The sequence below is a fragment of the Tiliqua scincoides genome, chromosome 1 (genome assembly GCF_035046505.1).
Source record: "Tiliqua scincoides isolate rTilSci1 chromosome 1, rTilSci1.hap2, whole genome shotgun sequence".
NCBI lineage: Eukaryota > Metazoa > Chordata > Lepidosauria > Squamata > Scincidae > Tiliqua > Tiliqua scincoides.
This window is the reverse complement of record NC_089821.1, coordinates 207,842,683-207,861,637: the sequence shown is the minus strand read 5'-3', so window position 1 is coordinate 207,861,637 and position 18,955 is coordinate 207,842,683. Positions and strand designations below refer to the sequence as shown.

General features: G+C 40.7%; 1 protein-coding gene across 8 annotated transcripts in view; it reads right to left on the bottom strand.

Moving 5' to 3' along the window:
• Positions 1-349: 349 nt before the first annotated feature.
• Positions 350-18,955, bottom strand: part of MYB (MYB proto-oncogene, transcription factor) — a 38,648-nt gene continuing 20,042 nt past the window's right edge. The window contains exons 9-16 of one of the 8 annotated variants that reach the window (XM_066611213.1): positions 17,897-18,152; positions 16,378-16,743; positions 15,029-15,171; positions 13,626-13,740; positions 13,399-13,524; positions 11,545-11,655; positions 9,527-9,634; positions 350-466 (exon numbers count right to left, since the gene is read on the bottom strand). In XM_066611213.1, coding sequence (XP_066467310.1) covers positions 350-466; positions 9,527-9,634; positions 11,545-11,655; positions 13,399-13,524; positions 13,626-13,740; positions 15,029-15,171; positions 16,378-16,743; positions 17,897-18,152 — 1,342 coding nt within the window. The remainder of the gene's footprint in view (positions 467-9,526; positions 9,635-11,544; positions 11,656-13,398; positions 13,525-13,625; positions 13,741-15,028; positions 15,172-16,377; positions 16,744-17,896; positions 18,153-18,955) is intronic. The other 7 variants (XM_066611215.1, XM_066611214.1, XM_066611216.1 and 4 more) reach the window with 7 other exon arrangements.

The window sequence follows — 18,955 nt, the reverse complement described above, 5'->3', positions numbered from 1 at the left end:
TCTCAAAAAAAAAAAAAAAATTTAATTTTTTAAAATCACTTTAAAAATCTGTGTTTATAATATTAATAATTAATTGTGTAGAACTCAGTACCTAATAATTTAGGTAAGCATCCTCAATAAACAGAATTATTCTTCCTTTTTTTAAAGTTGGGTGAAATCCAACATGAATATATACATATATGCTTTTGTGACTATATGCACTTTGTGCTGCTCCCAAAAGTTGTACCACAACAACAAACAAGGCTTTTTCTCCCATTCAAAAGGCTTTCCTCCCATGTAGAGGAACAGTCAATCCCAAATCAACCAAAAGTGTTTTGAAATGAAAACATAATGCTTATTGAAAAACCCTTTACATGACCAGAGTCCGAGTGGAGAATGCATTCATATATTTGCGTGCTGGATCTGAAAAGGTCAGTTGATCCTCTGTTTTTCCACAGGATGCTGAATCCCATGTGTTGCTAAAATGCTACAAAAATTAAAAACAGTGACATTAAAAATTCAGTTTAAAGACAGGACACAATACATTCATTCTCTGTGCACCTAGATGTGTAGATGTCTACTAGCCCTACTTGACCCAGGGTCACCAGTGCACAGACTACATTTGCAAAAATTGAGACAACGTTGTCAATGGAAGAACCTCTTTTCTGGCCAGTAGTGCTCCTACTCAGATAAGGGAAGGCCTCTGTTACTAGGATCTCACGCTTTACAGAAGAAATTTTATGCAACATTCCATCTTCACTGGAGTGTCGGCCAACATTTTGACGGCTTTTATAATTGGATACAAATCTATACAAACTTGTACAAATCACCTAGTTAATACTGCATACTATTTTAACTTCTGATTGCCTAAATATGAACAGGCCACTCTGATATAGTCTATGCATCTTTTCCAGGATGGGAGGATGATAGCTATTTATTAACTGAATCCAGGGCAGGCTGTATTTTCATTGGGCACTGTGTGTGGTTATTAGTACATAGCCACAGGTGTGTTTTCCATAATGAAAGGCAAGGGGAAAAAAAGTGGGCTTGTGATTGACAGAAACACAACATTTTTTAACAAGTTTAAGACAATGTTGTTTTTGTAGTATTCATAAAGGTTGAAAGAAGCCCTATTCGGCATGGTGCTGCATAGAGATAAATATATCTGTACCCAGGGCTGTGTCATTGGCTTGCGTTTTGCATGCAAAATATCTCTTGGAGCCTCAAGTCACCAGCAGAGTAAACATTTCAGCTCTATGGAATTTGTTGATATACAGTTAAATATTTTTTTCTCCCCCCCTTAAAAAAAGTACTATGTTGTTATCACAACTGGCAATTTACCAATAGACCAACTCACAATTTAAACTGCTCAACTCATCAACAGAACTAGTCGTGCAGTGTTCAGTGTGTTCCAAAACTGGAAGTGCAATTATGCCACATCACAATCTTCAGAGTGCAAGTTTACAGGGCAAAAGGGTGGGGGCGATAAGACTTGTTATTTTCTGGGAGAGGAAGGGGGGGAGATTTGTACTCAATGCCTTGCCTCTGTAAGGAGCCACATAACACCATGGTGGGAAGGATGTTTTTTACAGCATGAAGCTATATGCCCCACTATGTTTCCAAGAAGGGATGAACAGCTACTCTCTTAACAATGCCATCCTTCAACCAAATTTAGTTATGAAGAGCCATTCAGAGAGACACACTTCTGGAGCCCACTTCTCTAGGAAACTTGCTAGTTCCCTAGCTGGAGCATGTTCCACCATACATACACATTACCAAAATTCAGAGTGAAAGCCAGTTGGGGGCACGGAGCTGTCTTCCTTGCTTATAATGTTCTGTAAAGTGCTGTTAGTATTGACAGTGCTATATAAGCAATATAGAACCAGTATTGGAAGAGATGGGGACAAATTAATGGAAGACATCTATCATTGGCTATTGGTCAAATGGCTATGCACTACCTCCAAGTTCAGAGGCAGCGTGCCTCTGCTTACCCATTACAGTTGACCAGTGGTGGGAGAGCAATATGCTTTTATCTCTCACTTGTGGACTTCCCAGAGGCAGCTGATGGGCCACTGGGAAACAGGATGCTGGACCAGACAGACCCTTGACCTGATCTGGCAGGACTTTCCTTATGTTTAGTAACATCCAACCAAAGAAGTGCAAGATACTTCAGTCTGAGCAGGCATTTGGTGGCCAGGGTTAATTATTTTGCAGCACTGTCTGCCTCAAATATAAATCCAAAGAACATAGCATTGCTTTCTTTCTACACCCAAGCTCCTTTCCCTGTTCAGACACACAGGTACATAATTAGGTTCCCAGCCAAAAAGAATTCCTCAAGGAGGACAAGTTTTTCATGGAGAACAAATCTCTTTGGTATCTAGTCATATTTTCTCAAAAGATATGCACCCCTTGTTGTTTCCTGTTTTGCCTCTAGTCTAGGAGATAGAGTAGTTCCAGAAGTCCTTTTACTATGCCATCTACCTGCTGCCTTACCAAAGGCATGGAAAACAATGTTTCAAATTGCTTGACTACAGAACAGCTGGAATGTGTGTCTCCATGAGGCATACTGCACTCAATTCTATTAGCTTTTTTACTCTACGCGGGCCCCTACCTCTTCAAACCACAGCCAAGGGCAGGTGTGACATACTTTTCACTTCATAGGCATACCACACAAGTGCTGCCATTTCCTCTTTATAAGTTCAATGAACAGCTTTCACCCTCTTGGAGTTTCTCACACTCTGGGCCATTCTATTCTTCAGTGTGTTCAGTGACTCAGGTGAGTGAGAGCAGTGCCACAAAAGTGACTGAGGTATTTTTTGTTAGAACATAAGCTGAATCCTAATTCTGGGAGTCGCAAGGTGCTGGGCCAGTATGATAAGTGTGCCCCCCCCTTATCAGTGGGGGGGGGCGGCAGTGCATCTTTCTTAAGGAGGAGCATGGACCACAGCAAAAAATATGGAAGCAGTGAAGCACTCTCTAATAAACTACCTGCTCGTAAAATGAAAGCCAGGGAAGAGAGGTCCACAGCAAGTGCATGTACCACAGTACCACATTAAGAAGGCAACGTAAAACTAGTCTCTTGGGAAGCTTATCCAGCATGGTGAGGTCAGGTCATTTTCTGCAAAAGTTATTCTTTCCATATACAGTGGAAAAAAGTAGGTTTTTTGTTTCCCTAGAAAGGATGAAATAATGTGGCAGGAAGATTTTTTTGCCAACATTTTTACAACCAGCTTGGACATCCACAAGCATCTGCATTAGCACACATATGTTTCATGCTGTTTATATGTTATGTAAACTTTCTTTTAAAAACTTCTATACAAAACAATGAGATTTTTTTGTTCATTCAGACTAATCTTACGATGCAATGAAATCTCCAGTGAAAGGGGTAGCCAGATTTTCTGCCATATTCTAATGAAACAGAGGCTCCCATCATATCCCTCACCACCAGCACTGATACAGCTGTGCCAAAAAGGAACACACTATAACCAGTGTTGGAGGGGGGGAAAGTAAACACCCTGTGAGAAGTAAATACAGGGGGGGGGCTGATCCCATGGTTTCATTTATCTGTGGATCAGGTTCGCAGGGGCCCGCCTGCACGTGCCCCCTCCAGAGGTAAGGGGACATCAACTCTCATAGACACTTGGGGCTAAGACAAATGGATCTCAGATACATATGCAGATCATAAAGCAGTTATGTGATTTTGCTGAAGTTGCTTAAGCTCTGAAGACTGGATTGACAGAATTTGTCTCCTATTACAAATTATATAACACCATTTAACACTTTTTAGTTCTTACTGTTTGCCTGTCCCAGAGATTAATGCAAACAAATTAATGCATCAAGCATGACTTGCCTTTCTGAATATTTTGGACATATTTGGAGCCTTATGAACTGATCGTTGGAGTTTTATATGTATTTTATAACTTGTATGAGGTCCATTATGATGTTAGAAAAGGAAAGAAGAAATTTTTCAAATGTTAGGACATTAGATGAACAAAAGAGAAACTGATATATAAAGAACCTCTGGTCTGGCTGCTGCTTTTTCTCATGATAAGGAACCACACAAACAGTGGCCTGGTTTCACTATCTAAGATATGCAGAATTGGGAGGGATCAGGATTCAATGCAAGCAAACAGTGACCTGATAGTAACCAGAGGCAGTCACACCCCATTTAGGCAGGAGGTTTGGTCTAGAGGGTAGAGCCTCCGTTAGCCCGAAGATAAACATCAGAAGGTCGCCAGTTTGAGGACACCAGCAGCTCCCTGAACGACTGAGATTGGCATGACCTTGAAGCAGCTGACAAGCCCAGCTGAGTGATTCCACCTGCTCTTGGTGTGAGCAAGAAGCGTCTTGGCTGCCCTCCATGAGAGAGATGGAGCTGCTTGTCAGCCTGCCTGGGAGAACTGGAGGCCAGAAGTGAGACCAAACCAGGAAGTTCCATTCTGAAATGTGGTTGGTTCTTGAAAGAAAGAACCTCTATAATTGTAAAAATTCCCTTGAGGGATTTAGGAACGCCTGCCTATGTAAACCGCCTTGAATAACGTCAGAGGAGTAATCCGATGACCAGAAAGGCAGTATATAAATACAGTTATTATTATTATTATTATTCCTCACTACTATGCTCTGGGATTCTCACCATATGTAAACAAAGATAGCTGATTTATGAAAACAATTCAGAACGAGCTACTTATAAAACTATTTCAGGCTGGTTTGGACAATGCTCTTCCCTATCTTCTCCCTATGCCTAATTGGAGAGGGAGATTGTGACTTTTCTTCCTGCCGACTGGAACAATATGTCCTGTTCAAAAGACCCAGATGTCTACATGTAGGCTAGCGCTTGAATGAGGTTATGCACAAAAACCAATAGGTATAGGCCAAACTTGTGTATCAATTCCCAAATGAGAATATTGCTCATAATCGGCAGCTAGGATATTATTCAGCAATCAGGAAATTGTTTTTTCAGATCCAGTTGGCATCAATCCAAGTGTTCTTAAGGAATTCAAGTGTTAAATTACTGATCTTCTGATTAAAATATGCAATTCTTCCCTTAAAATGACCAATGTGCCAAGAGGATTGGAGGATAACGAATGTCATGCCAATCTCTTAAAAAGGAGAGGGGACCCAAGAAACTACAGCCCAGTCCGGCTAGCTTCTGTTCCAGATAAGGTGGTGGAAAACCTAATCAAGGATAAGATCTTGAAACATATAGAAAAGCAAACTCTGTTGAAAGAGGATCAACATGGCTTCTACAAGGGCAAGTCTTAACTCATGAATCTTTTAGAATCCTTTGACAAGATCAGAAGGCATATGGATCTGGGTGAATCCACTAATATTATATAACTGGGCTTTCAAAAGGTATTTGACACAGTCTCTCGGCAAAGACTCCTGAAAAAACTCAACTGTCAGGGAATAAGAGGGCAAGTTCTTTAATGGATTAGGAACTGACAGAAGAACAGGAAACACAGAGTGAGTGTAAATGCGCAATTTTCACACAGAGAGATGAAAATAATTGTGCCCCAAGGATCGGTTTTGGGACAAATCCTTTTCAATTTATTCATAATTGATCTGGAGTTGGGGACAAGAAGTGAGGTGGCCAAGTTTGCAGATGACACTACTAAACCTTTCCAGGTGGTGATGTCCAGAATGCATTGTGAAGGATCTCTCTAAACTAGGGGACTAAGGTGGCAAAGTGGCAGATGTATGCCAATGTCAAGTGTAAAGTAATTCACACTGAAAAAGAAATCAAAAGCCACTGTGAGATACAAGAAGCTGGACTAGATGGGCCTTTGTTCTGACCCAGCAAGGCTCCTCAAGTCCTTGTGCTCTGCCAGATTTAGAGGCTTGTTATGTGGACACACGTAAGAGTCCTTGGAACTCAAAAAGCTGAACTTTAATTCTTGGAAGATACATGCAAGTACAAATAGAGACAAGCATTTCTGAATCAGGATGCATAACAAGCCAAAATTTAAAAGACGAGGGAAGCTACAATGAAGGAGCCCAAAATCAAGCTTATCATGCCAACATATCAGATTGATATTTAGCTAAAGGGAAGCTTTGGCTCCTGTACGGAAAAGGAAGCCTAATGTACACATGGGAAGAAAGGACAAGAAGTTAAGCAGAAGCCAAGTTTGAAATCAGGCTTTGTTACATACTGAAGTTCAAGATGTCAGCAGAACTGAAGCAGTTCCTTTGAAACTGAAATCTAGAGCCCCACAGCTTATAAGGCAGATATAGCATTAGGGAAAGCTCCCACTGCTGAGTGGTAACTTATAAAGAAGGCCCAACATCCTTACCAGTGGGCAACAGAAGCATGGCTGCCTGACATATTGCTGCCTCCTCCTCATGACAGTCACCAGTAAGAGACTGAGGCTATACTTGTTTTAGGTTGTCAATCATCAGCATTGAGCTCTTTCTACAAGCTGCACCCCTCACAACAGCCACTGGTCCACATACAAAACTGCCTATAGCACTTGTGACCCTAGGCTATACAGAGATGAAGGAGCAACCCAACCAAAGTTGGCCATGACTACAGTTCCATTGCTTTCAATGGAACTTCACGATTACTCTCTTGCCAGACTGGGTCCCAGGGCTCCAGTCACAGTGTTAGGAACGCTTAATCCAAAACCAGCAAAAATCAATGGCTGGTTTATGCCAGGTGTATGAATTGCACATTCACAAGTGATGTTTTGGATTTAGGACCTGGTTGATCATCCTGAGCACTTCGGTGGAAGGGCAGGAAGGGGGAGAAATACACAGCAAATGGTTAGAAAGAAATAGCCTTGTTCCTTCATATTCTATTTCCTACAGATTATTTTCAAAGTTAAAATTATAACTTCTATCAGTTTACATTATGTTCATGTACAATTTCTCAAGCCATGGGATATTTTGAGGGGTGCCACTCTTGGTTCACTTTGTCACATCAGTAATCCTACCATCATATCCTTCTTCTGGCAACACAATTATCTCACTTATCCTGTAACATGCCTTCTGTTGCTCCAGGCAGGAGTGAATAGTCAACAAAGTGTCAGAGCTTTAACTGGGATATCCAGTTAAAGCACTTTAAATAAAAAAGTGAACCCTCTAGGGAAAATAGAGCAGAAAGGCAAGGCTGTGCAAAGGTGCTTTTCTCCACCCACAGGGACCAAAACCAATTTGCACATTAGGTTTTCCTGCATGTAACACTCAAGAAAACACAGTGTGGGAATATGCAGTATATGTAACATATTGTGAGCTTCTGAATCCCAAAAGTGGAGTACACATAGGTTCTGGTTTACGCCAGGTGTATGAATTGCACATTCAAAAGTGATGGTTCCACAGAGTTTCAAATATAACAATCTCTTCTAAAAATCTAAAACTGTATACAATTGGATTTTGTTAATCTTGGACCAAGTGACGTTACTAGGATTATTGCACTGTCTTCAATCACTCTGTACTACTTGAATAGCTGTAAATGAGTAGTACACTGACCTAAATGTCTCACAATGAGACAAGCTACTGAAATAAACAGCCCAATTCTATGGGCTTGTAGCAGTGGCAGAGTAAGTATTCCGCCAGCGCTAATTGCTTTACTGCTGCTGCAAAAGTGCTTCTGGTACTGCATGAAGTAGTGTGCTGCTAGAGTGCCAGCTAGAACCCTCCCGTGTGAGATGGGGAGGGGGAAATTGCCGGTCACAAACAGAGGCAGGTAAGATAGCAGGGAAGGCAGGACAGGGTGGGGGAGAGGGGAGAAGGGGGTAACTGTGGGGTGGGTTTGGTGGCAGCAGTGGCTGCTGAATCCAAGCCCCCTTTCTGGATCTGATCCTGTGGTGTGGGTCCAAGCAGACCTGTGCCAGTGAATTTGCTAGTGCCGGTCTGAGTAGATCCCCCCTGCACTGTGAAAGCTTACCCTTAGGTAAGAACTTGAATGTTCCAATACCTAGAGGAGGCCTCCACAACTGCCCCCCCCCCCCAGAATGCAGTGGTAGCCATTCTGGTATCACTAAATCAGTGGTGGGGAATAGATAAGACTGGGCTCTAAAAATGGTTGCAATTCATGCTTTCCGATATCAATAGCAAACACTGCTGTTTAATGTTGAGAACTGCAGGTCAGAGTTGTGTAAAAGGGAAAAGGACTTAAGGGCCCAATTCTGTGGTTGCCCTGCACTGCCTTACATCTGCAGACCTCTTATAACTGCTGTCTATGAACTATGCCTCTTGCTTTCAGCAGTCTGGCTTTCACACTGCCAGAAAGCACCCTGCACTGCCAGAACGCAGGCAGTGCAGGGCAACCACAGAATTGGGTCCTTAAATCCTTTTCCCCACTTTCACATGCCAGCAATTGACTGGCATTACACAGCTCTGACCAATCCTTTGAAAGAAGGAAAGGGGGCTTCCATGAACACAGGTGTGGCTGCACAGTCTTTTACTGGGTTTGCACCCCCATGGATCACAGTCACACACACACACACACACACACACACACACACACACACCCTCTGAGATTTCTGGTCTTCTGAGCATCAGGAATAGGAGCAAGCTTGTTCCCCAAGCCACTTGTCTGCTCTTTGTTAACAAATGAAAGACGGATGCAAATTTTTAGTTAAGATAATAGCCCAATTCTACCTCACTTACTTAGAGGATAATAGATCCTAATGCGTTTATTTACCCAAGTATTAAGTAATAAAATAGACAATATGTTTTGTTGGCTCAGTTCTAACAAAGTGAAAGGATTAAAAAATAATTCTTATGCACTTGGCCAGAGGGGAATTACTAGTGTATGAGCAACCCTTGCCCAGTTTATCTTTGCAGCTGCATAAGCTGCTGGCAGGCTTCTGCTGCACTTTATGCCTACAAGGCTTCACATTTACTCTTAATGATGCCGCAGTCTGCATGCTTCAGAGAGGTGACTGCAGGAAAGGAGTACATGAAACGGGGTCCTAAAAATAATGAAAAGCAATTGAATTATGAGACTGATCTTGCTTGCTAAGTAATGAAGATGAAGGCTTCTGTTCCAATCTGCCTTTCTATAAAATTTAAAAAGCCCCTTTGAACTGGTTTGGGACTGGGCTGAAATTTGTGCTTATAAAAGCCAAATATGCTAATGGACTATTTAAAGAAATTGATATGCAGACGTGTATGTGTCATCCTTATAAAAGGAGGTCAGCAATGATGGGGGGCAGGAAGAGAATGTCAACTTCTCTGTCTCCCTTTCTGTTTACATTTTGACAGGATGCGGAATCTCTCTTTCAGGTTGCAGAAGAAAGGAATGTGACCTTTGAACTACTGTTTTAAAATGTCAGCAGGTCAGTTATTCTGTTTTTCTCACTACTTCTTGTTATTTGAATTTTCCAGTTAGCAAATAGTATTGGATCCAAAAGTGAAGTCTTTGTGTGCAGTCCTCAGGTAGGCACAACATTTGTTTCCTAGTGCAAAATAAAGTGAAGCTTACAAATTTTATGTTCTATAGATTTTCTTACCTGGAATAGACATCCTTCCTATATTTGAAAGCATGTTTTCTCATGGTGTATATCACACAATTAAAAAAAAAAAAAAGTTTAAACATTAGTTTTACCTGAAGCGGGCTACCTGATGACCTATTTCTATGTAATGCAAATAATTTATGAGCATTATCCTCTTCTTCCAAGACAGGCATCTTTAATCCAGAACTGGTAAGTAGATTCTGAGGACACAATGAAAACAGAAAATGTAATAAATACATATGTTGCATGAATAATATAAATTAATAAGTACAAGTTTTCAAATGACACCTAGCATAATGAGTAATGTTATATACTATCACTTACACCCTGATCTTAGCACAATTATTTGGGGTTTCTGTGTACCTTTTTATTATAAATTTGTTTAAAATTAGTAGCAAGCAGTAGGACCATGCTGAGCTAAAATCAGGTGTACGTGTGTGTGAAAATCTTTGCACAATATTTGCAGTGAAAAAAAAATGGCTTCCTTGGTGGTAACTTTTTGGGGAAGAAGGGGGAAAGGAGCACAAAACAGTGGAAAATGCCCACAGTTTGATCACTATCCAGTACAGTCTAGACCCATCCTTCTTACCATTATTCTGAATTGGCTTTGTGGTATCACCACATAGCCAACTTTGATTGGTTACATGAAGCTGTGGCTGTGTTCACAACATGACTCCTAATAGTCCAGAAGTAAGAAGAGGCAGATAAGTGGAAAAAATGTCCCAGGAGCAGCAGCTAAGAGGAATGTGAATATCACAAAGCATGCAGTTAAAAAGGAAATTGGGGGGGGGAGACATTTCAACTGCCCTGAAACCCAAATTTCACACTAAAATTGTTTGATGGAGACAAAACAATTTTGGTGCATGTTTATTGGGGACTGAGGCTCTTTGAACTGAGTGGAATTTAATTCCAATTAAACATGCAAAGGTTGCAGCTGCCAGAATCTTAAGAGAGAACACCATTATATTAAATGAAATGCAAGGCTTATTTTCTGTATAATACTTAAACATAGGCAGCATGCTAACTTGAAAGGAATCATGTGGCCACGTATGCTGAACTGATTCTCTCTCTGTTCTTTGGTTGACAATACCGACAGGCAGCTTGATTCACACAACCCAATAACACTAAAAATACATGAAAAATCTGGTTCCAGAAAGTTTACTGGAATAATGCAAAGTAAATAGCAGTAATTTGGCTTAAATACAAGTACTTAACTAAAATGACTAGCTGATTAGGCTACACTGTGTTCTAATCCCATTTATATTAAAAAGTAAATTATGCCATTTACAAAGACCACTAGTCAAGGAAGGTAAGCCATTCATTGCCAAATAATTCCACTGACTTTGGCAAATACTTCAGTGATCCCATTATCTGCATCATTTTCAGTTTTTTGGATTTATTAATAGACATAAATTGCATCTTTTATATATGTTGTAAACATGGAGTATGGCACTTTTATGTGTAAAAAGATACAGATGATTTAATGGATTTCAGGAAAAAACACATTTGGCATGATCTGGCCAAAGTGGAGCACTTCAACACTTCACTGATTTCAGTTGGAAGAGTTGAGTAACATCCTTAGCCCTTCTGTGTTGAAATCAATGAGATTTTAATGCGCCTTACTTAGCATGGATTGTGCCTTTTGACTTTCTTGCCATTTAGAAAAACAGTGGACAAGAGATAAGCAGAAAGGTATTTGTCGGCCCATCAAAGACATAAAATACTTTTCATACAGAAAAACATTTAAATGTAACTGTAGAAAGAGGCACCCAAAGAGCAAATCTGTAGTGTTCTCAACATATTGTAAACACATTTATTTAAACAAGGGAAGTATAGCCCATTTTAGTGAGCTGCAGCACAAATGTTTCTCCAGGCAGCTTTTATTAGGATATATACATAACTTTTCTCTTGGTAAAGAAACATTTATGAAATATGGCCAAAACAGTTTTCATTCCTTTCCTGAGGAATGCCTCATCTGCAGGTTAGTCAGTGTGGGACATCAGCATGGTGACTGTGGCTGGTAGAAAGGCAAAATATAGCCAACCAAGACCTATCTCGTCCTAAAAATATACAAGGGGACAAAAACAAGACTGATGGTACCAATACATACCGGAACATCTTCCACAGCAGATGCATAGGTGAAGAGTTGTGTGTTCAGACCATCTCCTTCCCAGGTGTTTGAGCAAAAGAAGTGTCCTGTTTTACTTGTTGGAGACTCAGCCTACACACAAAAAGTGGAGATGTATTTTAAATGGCAACAACTAACAAGTACCATGCCTATTCAGCAGTAAACAAACTTACAGATGAGCTTGGCCTATACCACAACTTAGTGGTATAGTGTACAAGTTCCTTGAGTAATTGACCTACATATACCATAACACCAAGTTCCCATATTGGCTAGTTCAGTAGTACTCAAAACTGGTGGGTAACGACTCAACAGCTCATGTAAAGGTCTCCTGGTCCCTTTAAGTGGTGGGGGAAGGGAAGAGACAGCGAAGCAATCCCCAGGATTGCATCACTAACGGGTATAAGGAGAGGTGCTTATACTCACAGAGTGCTGCTGTAAAAGGTGTGGGGAGGCCCACACAATCCTCTGCAGGGCTCCCTGGGGCTTAGAATGTTCAAACAGAGTGATCGCAAAGCACTTCCTAGTTGCATTCGCAAAGAGGAAGTGCAAACAGGGCTGTGCAGGGCTTCCCGCACCTCCTGCAGTTTGCAGCAGCCCTCCGTGAATATAAGCTCCTCCCTTTACACCCCCGTTTTAGTAACATGATCCAGAGGATCGCTTCGCTGCCTCTCCCCTTCCCCTGCAAAGACTTACCTTGGGAGTAAAACTCCTGGGAAGTTTGAAAACCACTGAGCTAGCTCATTTTCTAAAATGATTTGTGATAACATTAGCTTTTAGGAGGAAGATATATTTTTATACATCCAGCAGGGGTTAAATATGTTTCTCTTCTATTTGGAATTCTCCCCAGCCAGGTCATTTTGTTGTTAATTGTGTTTTATCATCATTAAATGGTTGCCATGTTTATATATTTTATTGCTTTGCTCTTTTGCTGTTGTTATTGATTGTTCTGTTGCTTTTTGTGATTTTCTGATTCTCTCCTAATTTGCTGAATTTTGTACATTATTACAGTCATGTTGCTGCTGTGCTCTTTTAGTTTGTTGCCACAAGGCACATGCAGTGGCAGATCCCTGCCACTATAGATCCTGGATACTGCCAGAGCAGGTAGACCAGTGTGAGGCAGCAGTTCATGGGCAGAGAGGGAGAGAAACTAGGGTTTGTGTCAAGGGCAGGAGAAGGCAGCTCTGGTGCCAGCAACACTTGCCAGATTCAATCCCCCATTTTGCAACCCGACACCTCTGGCTCTCTTGACTTGCACTAGCAAAAGTACTGGCACAGGTCCAAGGCAACCCAAAGGCCAAAGCATTTAGTGTGAACTCCTTTGGCATGGGTGTATGCTATAATGTGGTGGAGGGAAAGGATTCAGCTGTTACTTTATTACCTTGTTCCTGAGAAATTCACAATTGTCAGTCAGGCCAGCTTCACCCCAGAATGCATTCGGGGTGAAGCTGGGTGGAGACAAGAGCCTCCACGTAACCTGAAAGAGCTCGAAGAAGCCAAAGAGACTGCCTGGAGCCCTGCAAATGCAGCAAAAGTACTGCGCAAAGATCAGACAAGTTAGTGGAGGCTTTCTGAACATGTTTCGCATGGTTCTCTGGTATCGGCGGGTCCAGAACAGAACCCTTGCAGATACCGGGGCATACCTGTATTTGTTGCCTGATATTCTCAACAAATGCAATTCTCAATAAATACAATTGCAATAAATGCAATTCATGAATATGGCAAGTTGTTTTTTGAAACCAATTTGGCAATGCTGGTTTTTTGGGGTGGTTAACGAATACATTTAAAGACATTTCTCAGAAAACTGAACATGGCTTTAAGGAAATATGGTTTGCTTGCCTCCTGTTTGATTTTCTTCAGCAAAGGGGAACCACTTTCACGTAGACCACATACGACACCTGATTCATCCGACTCTTGTTTGATAACATCCTGCAGATCGTCTACAAGGTGAGTTGGAGTATGAGGCTAAAGGAAGAAACAAGTATGTAATTAAGTCACAGGCATCTTCTTATAGTATCTTCATATATTCCATTAACAATAATTGGTTTCTCTTTTTTCTTCCTTACCAGCACCTTTAAGGGTCCATATTTGAACTCCTGAGCTGCTAGTGCATTTTTAAATGGAGTGGGTGTTCTTGGAGAACTCTCCAATATTGATCTTTTGATAGCTGGAGTCCTGAAGCTGAGTCTGTAAAGGGAACAAAGAGAGGAGAGAGAGAAGAGAGAAATAGAGACAATGAGCTGCGCCCTGAAAGTCACTCCCCCATTTCGATCTCTCTTCAGCCATAAACATAATGGGTGATCTTAGGAATTATTCTTCAACTTGCTACTAATATAGTAAAAGTTCTGTTAATCGGCATCCATCGAAATCTGGGGTTGTTCATTAAGCAGGCATGCCTGTTGGCAAAGTTTTTACTTAACAGAGCATCCCCCCCATTTGCCTGTCCCTTTCCTCACTTGTTGACACAACTTGTCTCTGTGATGCCACTCTATCCTCTTTCCTTCCTCATAGGAGTCCTCTAGAAATTTAGACTCACTACTTCCTAAGCAGGGCCCTTGTGAAGTAGGAAGTGGAAAGTTCTCATTCCAAGGAGGATCTTAATAGGGGCAGTGAGTGCAGGGGCAAAAGCTGCCCAGTAGGTGAGGAAAGGGGCAGGCAGGCTTTGTTAACTGGCAGTGGCAAACTCAGTTGACTGGCATCTCCACCTGCCCACCACCTCAGGAATACACCATTTGATAAGCAATCAAACTGAAAAGTAAGTTAGGGCACAATCCTAACCAACTTTCCAGCACTGGCATAGCTGTGCCAGTGGGCCATGTGCTGCATCCTGCAGTTGGGGGGCAGCCATGGAGGCCTCCTTAAGGAAGGGCAATGTTTGTTCCCTCACCTCGGAGTTGCATTACCCTTATGTCAGTGCTGGAAAATTGGTTAGGATTGCGACCTAAGTATTGTAAGCCATCTCGGGCACCTCCTGATGGGCAGGACAAAGGCAGGATATGAACAAACAAACCTCAATTCCACACCTTTGCTATGGGAATAATGATAATGACCTCTCTTTCAGTGATTACAAGGAGTACAGATTAACAAGATAATGTATGTAAGACTCCTAGAGCATTTAGAAAATAAATAGACAGGCATAGGATTGCACTGTTAAGACATTTCCAATTTACTATGAACCTGTGATTTCTTGCCAGTGCAAAAGAATGCACTCACAAAACTCCACTGCACACATGGTCTCTTTATTCACTTCAATGAAAGGGGAAGCTCCCAATGTGCAAAATACATACACGTGCACATGCGGAAGTGAATGGGAAAGCTCTATCACAATGGAGTTCAGTGCACACATTAAGACCAAACAGGATCTGAATTGGGTGAAAGCGACAATACACAGGGACACAACCAGTATTCTAGCCACTAGAATAATTTAGCCAAAATGTGGAAAAAAGAATAAAATGTTTCATTTACTTACATATTATTTTCTTTCTGTGTTTTAAATGCTTGGTCTCTGTGAAGTGGTGTTGTAACAGTGACTTTATGAGAACAGAGGGGAGTGGAAGTTAAAAGAGGACTGTCCACGTCCGAACTTTCTTGGTTGGATGACGTGTTCAAGAACTATCAACAATAAAAAAAAAAGTGCAAAATATAGATTTGACTTTTTAAAGCTATCTTATTGAGAAAAACCAGAGAAGTGGAGAAAAATGATTTCAAGATAAGTTAAGAGGAGTGCTTGTACCAACTCACAGTGTAACTGTGTACATTACTGCTAGTGTCAAATTATGTGGCAAGACTGTTATGTCACGGGAATTTTGGTTGCAATATTCCCAAAGTTTTGGATTCCAAGTGCTTGGACTGAGTAAATACATTTCTTACATTTTGTTCCAAGACTATTTACAGAAATAAAAACTGATTTTATCCCATGGAACTTCGAATACAAATTTACCTATGGAGAGATCATGTTGGAGAGTACCCTATGGCACAAAATAAAACATTTTTTTTTTTAATATAGTAGAATATGTTTTCTGCACAGAAAGGGATTGCTTTACTTTCACAGTACAGGAAGTAATAGATGCAAAGCTTTTATTTATGATGTAAGAGTTTAGATTATTGAGAAGGGCTGCCTCTTTAGAATTTAGGAAATAATTATTGATTGGAAAAATGAATATACTAATCCCATTTTATAAGAAATAAATATAGTTTGATTGGTCAATCTCTATATGTCTAAGGCAGAAGTCCATAAACTGTTCAACCCAGCACACTTGCTCTTAAATCTGCTTGCTCCCATTGATCTCAAAGAGATGAAGATAGTTCAAGTACTGTTTAAGTCCACTTAACTTGTTTGTAGATCACACTAGTCAGCTCCTCCCATACCATCCAAAACAGCATATTTCCACATCAATAATTAAAGTGTTGATTTTTATGAGTCCTTAGTGCCAGAATTTGGATACCATTTATTATCTGTTCAGTCTCAATTTGGGAGGAGTCACTGAATCATACCATGAAAAGTATGGAACAGAAAATGGTTACATGAGATTGAAATGTTAAGCTCTGGAAGCCAGAGAGATTAAAAGCAAGAACAATGCAAACAAACCACTAACCCCTTCAAGACCACCAAGAATTTGACACACAGGGAAAAGCAAGTTAGATTACTAGCACACTAAGCGGTGAAGAATAAGAGCAATAAGCAAATTCAAAATTGGAGTGCAATCAACAAGTGCAACAGTCATTAGTCATTTGTTTCAAAGATTAGCTTCTCTAGGCTGTTAACACCTTGCTTGACTTTTGAGAATTAGTAACATCTGTGCAGAAATCTGGGTCTACCTGTGAGGGAGAAAATGGCAGACTTTTGACAGGGGAGCGCTTAGGTGTTGAGCTGCTGACTTCAGCAAGTACGAAGGACTTATTAGGACCACTGGCTAAGTGGCTGGGATGCCCTCTTTTTGTGCGCAGAATGACCAACGGAGCTGTGCCACCTTTTGAGGCAGTCAAGGACTTTGGCAAGGCAAGGGAGTCCTGACTCTGTATGGTTTTGCTCAAGTTTGAAAGAGGGTGTCCTTCAGGCCTACACACACTGGCCTCTGTCTGCTGAAGCTGTGGGGCTCTGCCTGAGGGAGTTCGGTTAGGCGAGGAGGTGTCTGCTTCTCCAGAGAATTCAAAACTGCTGAGATCACCCCATGTTGAAGGATCCTGGAAACAATGGCGGGAGGCATGAATCCATGAGACAGGGTATGAAAAACACCCTCATGAAAAAACAAAAAAATCGAGCACACCACTACAGCACTAATCTAATGACTAATCAAAGGGAAACCAGAAAGAAAAAGCTATTTAGCAGTTCAGTTTGATCAAGCTCTGACAGTTGCCCAAATATGAAAATTAAATGAAAAATAACCAAATTAAAGATGGGCTTTTAAAAGGAGCAAGCCTTTTCCTTCCATCACAGTGTTGTATCAGTGAGATTATAGCCTCTGTTTTTACATTTAAGAAGTACTTCATGGCCAGTATATTCTCAGGTTCCTTCTATGAGAGCAGGAAAAGGATGTATCATCACGGTAAGTTGCTTTAATGAACCTGTTTCATTGTAAACCTTTGGCTGTAACCCTAAGATCCCTATGTCATGAGTACGTTTCTCAGTTCATGATGGTTTTAGAATCTCCGAGTATGTTACGTGGTCCCTCTAAGTTTTCAGGAAGGTAATGATAGTCTTTTCAATGAAGAAGCAAAAATACAGAAAGATATACAGAAGTATATGCAGTCACTCAGAAGAAAATTAAAAACACAAGCTGTATCCTTTTTTCCCTACTTACAATCGGATTTCACTATTTAAGACAGTATATTATTAAGAAATTATTTCAAAACTAGATTTTAAGGCTGTCACTGCATATAAAGTCATTCTTTAAAATTTAACATTTAGATTAAAATGAGAGCAATTGGACTAATGCTTATATATGCTTAATATAGACAGCTGTTTATCTCTACTTGATAAGCATTGGAGCTCACAAAAACACTTCAGCTGAATTCAGACTGCAAGCCTATACATGCTTTCATGGGAGTAAACCCCATGTACAGGGTTGTGTTATACTCTGATCCTGTTTATCAGTCTGCCTTGTAAACTTTTGTTTATTTCAAAAGGACTTACTTCTGAGTGAACATACAGAGGATTGGCCTGCAAACCAAGCATTTTGAAGCTTGAGCCAAAAATAGTAATCATGTGGCAATTGTGAAAACTATTGTCTATATTTATACTAGTTGGACATTATAAAAAGAAACAAATGGAGGTAGAAAGAGCATACACTCCTAATACTATGCAATTCACACCTTAACAGATGACCGTTCTACTTACGGAATCTATTAGCTGAAGAGTTTCTGCAAATTCTAAGAGATTCTTAACATTATCCAGGAAGTTACTTTGAACAATCATGCATCTCGCAGGGGATGCACTTTCTTCAGGCAAGCAGCCATGGTCCACAGGTGGAGATGGAGTGCAGTGATGAGGCTCCCCCAAAGAGGAAATGGGTGCACTGTTACCACTGGTTCTGGTATTGTCTGCAATTGTGGTGCAGTGCCATCCTGGATAATCTGATGTATGGTTCTGTGTTTAAGGGAAGGGGGAAGTGCGGGGGAGGGGGAGAGGAGGAAGAAAGAGAGGCAGAAGGAACTTAGCAGTGAAATTGCACAAGGTGTCAGATGGCTGTTGAAGGAAAAGATAAAAGTGGTTGCATCATCTAAGCACTTAATGCCTATGAAACAGTTGTCAAGATGTTTCCTTTCATCAGTGCAGCAAGAGCTTTTTTGAAAGGGTATGAAATTTATAGCTCTCCTTTTGGCATTACCTCATCTTGTGCAACAACTCTACATCCTGGGTAAGTATCTATGGTAGAATAAGTAATACAGCCAATACTCATACTGTATGTTGTTCCTCTGAAGTCCATAAAAAAAGAGCCTGAAACTATTTTTTTTTTGTTGTTGTTGTGACAAGATTCCTTTGGCGCAATCTCAGCCTGATCTATACCTAAAGTATTTTGAAGTAAAGACGGTGAAATCCACGTCAAGTTTGAGGTCCCTGGTAAAATTTCCATTGCTTTCCATAGATCTGGATTTTACCCCGAGTTTTGTTTTGTCTCCCCTTGTTTTTCTTCTATCCCTGGCTACCACTACAGCTTACACCAATGCAATGAAAAAGCTGTAAAATCAACGTGGTTAGGAAAGGAGAAGAGCAAATTAACAGAAGTTTCTTTCCAGTATAACCATGCAAGAGAAGGAATTGCAAAACATAAGCTAAAAGTTAGACGTGGCCAAACTAACATGTCATGCACACAACCATCTTATAATTAACTAGACATGAATTAATATGAATTATTCATAGAAGTCTCTGCTGGCTATCAGTTGCACTTTTTGCAGT